Source organism: Amphiura filiformis, chromosome 19 (assembly GCF_039555335.1).
Source record: "Amphiura filiformis chromosome 19, Afil_fr2py, whole genome shotgun sequence".
NCBI classification, from domain to species: Eukaryota; Metazoa; Echinodermata; class Ophiuroidea; order Amphilepidida; family Amphiuridae; genus Amphiura; species Amphiura filiformis.
In genome coordinates, this window is record NC_092646.1 from 6,185,017 (window position 1) to 6,196,279 (window position 11,263).

General features: G+C 40.5%; 1 protein-coding gene across 1 annotated transcript; it reads right to left on the reverse strand.

The window, feature by feature from the left end:
- Positions 1-2,727: 2,727 nt before the first annotated feature.
- LOC140141700 (uncharacterized) lies at positions 2,728-3,159 on the reverse strand. Its single transcript, XM_072163612.1, has one exon. The coding sequence runs from the start codon at positions 3,157-3,159 to the stop codon at positions 2,728-2,730; it is 432 nt and encodes a 143-aa protein (XP_072019713.1).
- Between the last annotated feature and the right edge of the window lie 8,104 nt (positions 3,160-11,263).

Here is an 11,263-nt window from a genome sequence, read left to right on the forward strand (position 1 = left end):
CGGAGGTAAAACTGACCAATCAAGTACGACTTACTCATTACGTGAAGCGAATTTAGTCATTAAGAATTTGCCAGACGAGCTTCACGAAGTTGCAAGATATCCTCGGTCACGATAGTTATGATTCAAAAAGTAATTTATGAAAAGTACGAACCGACTTATTATTAAGATGGACATGCACTCACAAGAAACTCATACAATATTGTACACAACTATATAGCTAGGCAGAGTGGTGGTAAACCATGCACACAATTCTGCGATCTGCAGTGTATCGCCGGGAGCTGATTTGTACATCTTATGTGGCGTGGCCTCATGGAATTCGACCTTCAGCAAACCAGTTCGGATTTACTTTATATACTAGTAGTAGGCCATACATACTGTAGTTACGGTACTGCCCGTTTTCCTATACACAATACTCAGTGCGCTCACCATTGACGCGTGACCTAGTGTATGTTAGAAGGTTTTATGCCATTGCCTATATGACGTCACTGTGTAAAAAATAACCAGTCAATATTTAAAGTATTCTCTGAAATTCTAGAAAATATAGTTTTGTAACATTTCCTAAATTTTTAGCTAATTTAGGTGTTTGGAAATATTGGTACTTTTGTGTTTTAGGAAGGATATGTAAACGACAGATAACACCAAAAAATATGAACAAATTATTTCTAAACTGTGTTAAGTCTGCAAACCATTATGCTTCTCATTTTCAAGAACGCTGGTTAACAATAAGCAGACTATTGTCTCATTTCGTAAACAAAAGCCCAGACAGTATTGTTACCCTGCGTTCGCTTTATAATCATTCACCCAACTGAAACTATAATACCAGCTCATTGTTCATTGCACAGGTAAAACAGACACAAGTGCAGTGTGTATTTAACCAGAGAAGATCTGATGTAACATAGTTGAGCTGTTTTCATTGAGTGTTATCTTGGTTTAATAGCTTTTAATGTGGTTTAAGTCCTTCAAATGTCGTGGTGAATTCTACTGTAGACATGACTGCATCATGATTATTTTAAAGTCAACAACATTCAACAATATGATCACCGTGATAGTATGACAGTATCAGTACCGTGGGTGTCAGTGATCCTGGCCTGACACAGTAGACAAACAAACAAACACGCCACACACATGGCACATGCATGCAAGATAACATTGACTATACACTAATCAAACAATGGTATTGATCCTGTACAACTGTTTGTGGTTTATTTACATTCGATTCATTTAAAATCCACATAGTAAACATTAATTTTGGCAAGAGTTTTTTCTCTCTGGAACGATGATGCATCAACTGGCTCAGCGTAATGAAAAGATCTAACATGATTGGTCAATTTAGCTCATGAAGCGAAAAAGTAAGCTACGCGTAGCAGCTCCACGTTGTGGCGTTACGGCCAGCCATATACTGATCATGCGAAAATCGTAAAACATAGAATAGAAACAGTGTGGCCGGCTCTCAAAATCTCAAATTGTATGCATAGCCTGAGTCGCACGGCCTATCTCGAACAAAATAGCTCAAAATCACCATGCGTAGTTGTTGAAAAACGTGAGGATTTATCGTACTACCACGGCAATTTTTAAGACGAAGATATAGGGATGATGATGGTGTGTGCCATAGAAAGTGTACACAAAATCCCTCACTTCAACTTTCAATTACTCACTTATATCAGGGGAGAAAGACTTTTGTTTGAAAAAATATGATCTCCAAAGTGTTGTGAAACTATCCATATAGCTCTCAATATCTAAGCAACTCTTACTTATGTTTTGTATATATTTGCTATGGAGCAAGCAGATGATTATGCAAGAAAGGCTTTACAGCGTTACTTTCGAGTTGAAGCAGCAGTGTTCTGTGACATCTCCGATAATTTGCAGAGTTGCTCTTCACTTATGTCCATATTTGCTGGCTGCAAAACATGGGCGATCTCATGAAGTTTGTTGGTTCATTTGATTTGCTCAAATATTGAACACAAATTACTTTTTATATAGTTCTCTTCTTTCTTTGCTTCCCCTTCTCAATAAGATTTGTCTTCTTGAGAAAGTTAATCTTTTCTTTAAGTTCATCTTTTGCTTTTTGGTTAACATTGTTCTTCTTCAGGATGTCTTGAAATTCAGATAGATAAAGGGTGGGTTAATTATGATTACCATTTGTGATAGAAGTGATATTTGCACTGCGAATAATGATGGTAATAAGTGGATATGATTTGGGACCTCGTTCACACACACAGAGGATGAGAAATCTAGTATGAATGGCAGTTGAAATACGACAGTAATTTGTACGAGATTGTCTAAACATAATATATCCTTTGGGTGTGAAATGACCGCAATCAATGGGTCCATCCACATTTCTATAAGCAGGGTTTATCACCTGTGAATGCGGGATGACCTTTGTGTCACCCTCCAATAATTTCACTCTACAAATTTTGTTGGCATATAACGTGGGTGTGCATTTATTCAGAGATGGCACTTTTATGTTTTGCTGCATAGGGCGACAATCCCCAATAATCAAAAGATCTTCTATTATCTTCCGTTTGGGATAGAAATAGCTGAAGGTATTCCACACCTGTTCGTAGGTCTGTACGCAATTATCCTTGACGCAAAAACCGTGATTGGTAGCCGATTCTGGCTATCTTTCCTTCAACACGCGCATGTATTTTTCTTTGTCGATCTTGTTATTTCTCTTGTTAGCGCCTCCCCTTCCCATTCGAGTTTGAACAGACCAGGAATGCGTTTGTCTTATTGACAGTGTTCCTCCATATTGGTACTCGGGAACCATTTTTCTCCTTCAAACACATCTCTAAGCTCGGGTTTAACCAAACTCTCAAAACTATCACCCGCGATGGCGAGGTAAGCCAAATCCGTATCCATCTGAACGAGTTCAAAATCCGACCTGTCTATGTACACGTCGAGACAGTCGTAATAAAACTGCAATACTCGCACTTTGGCGTATTGGTAGACGAAGAAACCGATCTGGATGGGTAGATCGTGTCTGATTTTGGTTTTCGCTAACACCACCTCATAGCAATCATCCGTAATTTGGGTAAGGTCGCGGAAAAGAATTTCATTGACCAGTTTGCTCACTTTGCCGCGATTGGCGATCTTTACGTTGCGATGTTTGTACTTGTTGGTAATGGGTTTATCGTATGAGCAATTTCCCATTAGTTTCATCGTGTCCGTGATGATGAATTTGGAAGGATCGCTATCTCCAGCTCTTCTGGCGTCGGATATACATTGTTGTCAAATTGGGAGAAACACGATGACGGGGTGCATTAGGCTATTTTGTACACACAGGTAATTTCCAAACCGTGTTCTATGTACCATATAGCGAGAGGTGCGGTCAGTAGGATCTTACTACTGAACATGCTCCCGATCAAACTCCTTCTAGGCGTCTAAGTGACGGGATACACTTCTGGGACGTACAAATGCTGCAGGAAATCCACACCTTCCTCTTTGTAATCTTGCAGCTGGCTCGAAATCCTGGGACAAAGGGCTGAAAAATCATGCACTTGTTGACTTTTTACGTGAACCAACAAGTGCTGCATGTGTTAGATCTGTTGTTTCAGAAAGCAACGCCTGGTCAAATTTTGCCACACATATCTTCCCGAACTTCCCGTCCCTGGTGTGCCGTCCAATACGATTCTCTAGGTGGTTGTGATCCTCATGCTGATGAACACAGGTGGGATCCACTTCTGGGATGTACAAATGTTGCAGGAAATCCACACCTTCCTCTTTGTAATCTTGCAGCTGGCCCGGGACAAAGGGCTGTAAAATCATGCACTTGTTGACTGTTTACATGAACCAACAAGTGCTGCATGTGAGCTCTGTTGTTTCAGAAAGCATCGCCTTGTCAAATTTTGCCACACATATCTTCCCGAACTTCCCGTCCCTGGTGTGGTGTGCTGTCCAATACGCTTCTCTAGGTGGTTGTCCTGACGCTGCTGAACAACACTACCAGTGGCGGGATCTATTTCTGGGACATACAAATGCTGGAGGAAGTCAACACCTTCCTCCTTGTAGTCCTGCAGTTGTTGCCTGTAGCTGTAAACGCCTACAATTGTTTTTAATGTTTCAGTGGATGTTTCTGGGCAATGGCGTCTCCAGGTAGACATCTCATACCCCTCTGGAGCAAGGCGACTTCTTTCACGTTGGACTGCATCAGGAAAGGTTGACCCTTCCAAAACCATGGAAGAGATCCTGTTGATCACATCAGGCGGGACACTACTCGATCTCTTCACCTTGGGTGATCCATCTGAATTTTCTGGAAAGATAAAATGAAAAAACCCTTTGATGGATGAATATCAACTTAACCTTCTTTCCGAGTGCACAAACCCCAGCGAGTAACTGATCACACTGCAGATCAGCAAGTACAGCTTGCAGAAGTTTGTTTTCAGCCCTAATCCAGCCATCCAGAAACATAGAATTTAGGTGATTGCGATGCAGGTATATACCAGCAGCATTGCTGAATAGCACGTTGAATCTATTTGCACGAAACGGCTGACGACTGTGCAGCGTACAGAAGGACCTCAAACCAGAGATGCATCCTGATTTCTGGTCCCTGCCAGGGGCTATGGCATCAGATGCAGTTCTCAGCAGTCGTTGAATTGCGGAATCGGAATGCTTCCAGTTGTATTTACCATGTTTACAAAAGAAGTGATTCATGTGCCCTAGTTGATCTTGTGTTGCATCATCCAAATGATTCCACTGTCCCAGAACATCCAGAAGAATAGTGCGATGATATGCCTCTAATTTATCGTTAAAACTTTTCTGCGTTGCAGCTTGATCACCCATAGTGTTCTTGATGTTGCTCAGTGGCTCCTTTGAAGTATCAGAGGTGTTTCCATCAGACAAAAAGCATATAGTTTTGATAATTTCTAGTTCTTTGTGGATTGCCTCACTGTGGCAATGTTAGATGTTGGAAGAAAGAGGTTTAATAGCCCCATAATATGGTAATGTCATATGTTGAACCTCTAGAGCTGCAGGCGAGGATGGAGGAATGATATCCTCATAGAACAGGGCTTGAGGTAGATCCAGCAGTGAGGCTGCTGCCTCTTCAATCAGGTGACGGATTTGGACATCCTCTGGCTCATCCAAAGTGGGTGTGGCCGGATCAGAGCAATCTAGAATGTCCATACATGAAGAATCCATGTCCATCTAATTATGTGATGTGAAAAGAAAATTGGGAGAAAGTTGTCAGTCTGATGTTTACTGCTGCAATGTTCTGGATGGAATGAATAATTGGGGGGAAGGCCACACATGGCCAAGAATGTAACTACTGATGGGGTGTAGGTGACCACCAGCATGATTATAAGAATCACATAAATTTATCAGTTCAGGTGGCCAACACTGGATTGTTTAGAATTGCATGAGGCTTCCTACAAGTGCTAATGAGCTGGCATTGTGTTTCAAGTCGGTAACATATTGGTCTATGGACTCTTGTATGTAGTCCTTGACTTCTTGTATTGAAAACCTGTCACTCATGTCACATTAAAAACATTTTAAATGGTGACATCCATTTTATCCTCCTTCATGTCCACTGTCCTTATGTGAATGTGGGTGTGATGATTCTCGCATCTTCCTCCAATTTCTCTCTGTGGCAAGTTATTTCACTCTTTTGGGACTTAATAGTTTTGTAAGAAGAAAATTAACTCATTGTGCCGGTGACTGTTAAACACTTGCTTGACAACATTAAACCATTTGGTGAAGCAAAACCGAATAAAGACAGTTGAGGAGGAAAGAAAAAAACACCATTTACATGTACAGGTATAATTGTGTATGTAGCATACAAGCTGAAGGATAAAAGTGAACACATTTAAAACTTGCCGAACTCTATTCAGATCAACAATCTATTCTTGCTACAAAGTTTAGATTGCGTGATACATGGATCTTCATTTCCAAGTATGAATCCATCTCGAACCACTTCTAATTCAAGAAAGATTACATATTACAATTATGCAAAATGTAAAACATACAAAACAATAAAAATGGTACCAAAAATCCCAACTCTTATAATCAAGTAATGTAAACCCTCAAACTGGCCCAAAAAAGGCTCAACCTGCTGTATGCGACGCAAAAAAAACCTGTCACCACCTAATTTCACATCCATAAAGAAAGCAATGGAAGAAATCGACCCCTCCTCAAAAATAAAAAAAACTCAGACTCGACTCAGGCTTGATATTATATAGTTTGTAGTCTCCCACTTTTTAATAGGGAGACAAAACAGCTGTATACAACATATTTTTTATGGCTATTAATTTTGTCAGGTAGCCATTCAGAAATACAACCAGGCACAGTCAGATACTCAACGGATTGAACAGCCTGAATCAGTCCCAGACCAAAATTAATTTCTTTGAAGGTTCTGTATGAGATTAGATTACTTCCTATTCCAAACACTCAAGATGGCTGGTTGTAGGTAAATTCTCTGATGTTCTGTATATGACATCAATACCTTTTAGTACCCTTGTTGGTGATGCACCTGCATTGAGCAGGATAGTGACAGATCGAGAGCAGTATGTTCTCAGCAGGTGTTTTCCCAATGAACGGTTGACTATATGCCAATTACGAATGAAACTACATGCTCTTGATATCTTTTCAATATTTTTTACGGCAATTATTTTCTTCAGGTAGCCATTCAGAAATACAGACAGGCACACTTAGATACTCAACAGACTAAACAGCCCAAATCAGGCTGAAAAATTTTGTAGGATAATTGTTTAACTTCAAAAGCATGGAATGAGAATTTTCTTTGTCCATATCTTGACAAAGTACTTAGTACTTGGTGAGTTCTATGTGGCAGCCATCGCAGAGCTAGTGAACGTTCATGAGCATATCGTGTGTCCAAAAAATTAATTTCTTGAAGGTTCTGTATTAGATTAGATTACTTCCTATTCCAAACACTCAAGATGGCTGGTTGTAGGTAAATTCTTTGATGTTCTGTATATGTTGAGTATGCTATGGAGGCCATGTTTATTGACTTCAATACCTTTAGTACCTTTGTTGGTGATGCACCATTGAGCAGGATAGTGACAGAGAGCAGTATGTTCCCAGCAGGTGTTTTCCCAATGAACAGTTCACAATGCCAATTACGATTGAAACCACATGCTCTACTCTGGTACTTCTGGTGAGAACAATCAACTTACTTGACCTATTTGCACGTCCATTTGCATGTCGCATGTCCATTCTCTTCAGATGGCTTTTGCTCTGGACGCCATGGGTAACTTGCTTCCCGCAATAAGAACAAGCCTTGGAGCTATGTTGATACGTATCACCATCACGTTGGTCTCTCCTGGTCCGGCGGACAGGCTGTTCACTACGCTCACAGCTCTCAGCATACAGCCAGTCCAACCGGACAGAATCGTCCATGAAGTGCACTCGGGCAAAGTGGTGCTTTGGCTTTGCCACAGCTGGCTTCATCACTCAGGTTGACCTGAACCCCATTCGTTGTAATCGTAGGGACTTCAATCAGTCCAGTGATGTATATTCAGGATAATATTGATCACTCCTGGTCCATTGGACAGGGCTGCCCCCATTTTGTATAATACAATTGTAAGCTAACTGGTTCACAGTCAATTTCATCTGATCTTATTAGGTATGGCGCTGCAACCCTCTCGTTCAAGGATCTCCAGAAAAATGTCATTATCCTCATCTGTCAGTTTTGTGCCATCAAGTACTGATGCTCACTGAGGGTAAGACAGTGTATTACCAAATTATTTCAACATACAAGCCCAGTTGTCTTTAAGGCATGTGCTTGTTTGCATTCTGCATGTAATACGTTGTGTTGATGATATGCCCTACATGAGCAAACCTTTATAACACTTGAGCCCGCAAAACTTTATAACACTGATCAGTTGTTAGCTAATTGTATACAAATGTCAATTCCAATAATGGTTGCTTTACAAGACTAGTAGCATTATGCATTGGGCTACTACTCAGAGTTGGGACTCTTTAGTCTACCGTCATTTGATTGGATTGTAAACAAAATTTATAAAAAGAAAAAGAAAATAAATACAAAATGATTATAACAAATAGTTTACTTCCAGCATCTCCACTAATTCTTCGTCGGTGTACGGGTTCAAGCGAATCGTCTTGACACGTCGACCGCATCCTCTATTCTCCCGAATCAAGGCTTCCATTTCCTTGTTGTAGCCAGCAAGGATCATGATAAGGTTGCTTGGGTTGTTCATTTGCAAAATGAGCTCATCCAAAGCTTCTCTACCATACCCCTGACTGCCTCATGTGCACAATGAGTATGCCTCATCTACAAAAAGCTCCCCTCCTAAAGCAGCTGCGGCAGCATCTTCTGTCTGCTTCTTTGTTGATCCCTCTTAGGCACCTATCAGATCGGTTGGCCCTGCGTCTTTAATAAAATCTCATACAATTAGACCCAACTGGAATAAAACATCAGCATGTGAGGGAGAACCCTCAGATTTCCTCTTTCTTACCCCTGCAAATTATTCATATAACATGATAAAAAATAATGAAAAACAATTACTATGTTAGCAATGTCTCTGGAAAGTGTTCTTGTTGGCAATTCATATTCAGTAGCTGATGCCACAGGCGATGTTGTTGGCAATGGAGATGATTGAGTTGTGGATGTGCTTGCACTAGGAGACTCAGGAGTACATGTAGCTGCTATTAGTGATGTCCCGAGTTGTGGATGTTGGAGTTGTTGTCCTTGATGATGGGTGCTAGACTTTCATCTGTAAAGATAAAATGTGAAATCACTAAATGAATAAGTCAATCAAAACAATATTTCACAGAAGCTGTAGGTACTTTCATTTTTATTTGAATGACAAACAAAATTTGTTTTACTGGCGGAGACACTTTTTGAGCAGAGTTGGTTGGTCAGGAGTTTTGTGATGGAAGAGCTAAAATTACACTTCTTTTACTTACTTCTTACACTTCTTATACTTCTTTTGAATGTCCAGAATTATTTTTCCAAAAATGTTAAACACTTTGATGGAGTAAGTAACATGAAATTCTGGGTAAAGATTAAAATTGGTTCAACATGAAATTCTGAAGGAATGGGTCACAAACCAATGCAACATTTTCGGGATAATAGTGTTTTTATTTTGGCCAGGGTATCCATCACAGTTGATATCTACAACCCCTTGCTGGACCTTGGCAGTGAGGTAGGTTGGCACTTTCTCTAATTGTATTTCCACCCAAGTCTATCTTGAAAGTGAATAGAGACAATGATACACAATGATGCAGACAATGTTTTTTTGACTCCAGCTAGCCGAATGGCCTCGGGCGTAGTTACTGTTTTGTATAATACATTTGTAAGCTAACTGGTTCACAGTCAATTTCATCTGATCTTATTAGGTATGGAGCTGCAACCCTCTCGTTCAAGGATCTCCAGAAAAATGTCATTATCCTCATCTGTCAGTTCTGTGCCATCAAGTACTGATCTCACCACTATCACATGGACTTAGGAATTTTAAGAAAGCATCCACTAGGTCATGTGGATTTACTGACTCCTCTCCAAACATGGTCTAAAGAATGGCTGTGCTAATGTTAGATATTGCTCACCGAGGGTAACACAGTGTATTACCAAATTCTTTCAACATACAAGCCCAGTTGTCTTTGATTTAAGGCATGTGCTTATTTGCATTATGCATGTAATACGTTGTGTTGATGATATGTCCTACATGAACAAACCTTTATAACACTGGAGCCTGCAAAACTGATAACTGAAACACTGATCAGTTGTTAGCTAATTAATTTAATCAGGTATTCTTATTTTGTATGCATATGTCAATTCAATTAATGGTTGCTTTACAAATAGCATTATGCATTGGGCTACTCAGAAATAGGACTCTGAAAGTCATTTTGATTGGATTGTAAACAAAATTTCTATAAAAAAAAAAAAAAGAAAATAAATACAAAATGATTATAACAAATAGTTTACCCCAGCATCCCCACTAATTCTTCGTCGTTGTACGGGTTTAGGCGAATAGTCGACCGCATCCTCTGTTCTCCCGAATCAAGGCTTTCATTTCCTTGTTGTAGCCAGCAAGGATCATGATAGGGTTTCTTGGGTTGTTCATTTGCAAAATGAGCTCATCCAAAGGTTCCCTACCATACCCCTGACTGCCTCGGGTGCACAGTGAGTATGCCTCATCAACAAAAAGTACCCCTCCCAAAGCAGCTGCGACAGCATCTTCTGTCTGCGTCTTTGTTGATCCCTCATAGACACCCATCAGATGTTGCTTGGGTTGCTCATTTACAAAATGAGCTCATCCAAAGCTTCCCTACCATACCCCTGACTGCCTCAGGTACACAAGGAGTAGGCTTCATCAACAAAGAGTACTCCTCCCAAAGCAAATGCGACAACATCTTCTGTCTGCGTCTTTGTTGATCCCTCATAGACACCCATCAGATGTTGCTTGGGTTGTTCATTTACAAAATGAGCTCATCCAAAGCTTCCTACCATACCCCTGACTGCCTCAGGTACACAAGGAGTAGGCTTCATCAACAAAGAGTACTCCTCCCAAAGCAAATGCGACAACATCTTCTGTCTGCGTCTTTGTTGATCCCTCATAGACACCCATCAGATGTTGCTTGGGTTGTTCATTTACAAAATGAGCTCATCCAAAGCTTCCCTACCATACCCCTGACTGCCTCAGGTACACAAGGAGTAGGCTTCATCAACAAAGAGTACTCCTCCCAAAGCAAATGCGACAACATCTTCTGTCTGCGTCTTTGTTGATCCCTCATAGACACCCATCAGATGTTGCTTGGGTTGTTCATTTGCAAGATAACAAGACATCATCAAGAGATTTAAACACTCTTGGTTTCATGACAAGCCAATAGCAGATGCTGCACAAACTTGACGTAGATGATGAGTAACTTTGGTAACATCAGCTCTTACTGTGTGACAACTTGTCTTTTTTACAATGGCATGAATTACAAATGGAATCATTTTGATAGCTATAATGTACCATGAAATGATGTTTACAGACAGCAACAACATCTACATGTAAAACTACCTTAAAACTGTTTGGTCCACTGTTTTCTGTCTTCATACTCAAATGACCGTGCTAACTTCATCCTGGTTCTCTGATCTTTCACTTCTCCCTGTTTGCTTCTCTCCGATGCTTTGAGGTGCTGTTGGTTTACCTTTACACACACATCTCTTATGCTGTCTGGGATTGGCAAGCCAAGATCACTGTAAAGCTCCAGAATCCAATGGTAACTGGCATCCTGGTGGCACAGCCATCCCTGGTTACTATGGAACAACCCCTAGTTAGTACTAGTCATGTAATGCAACCTG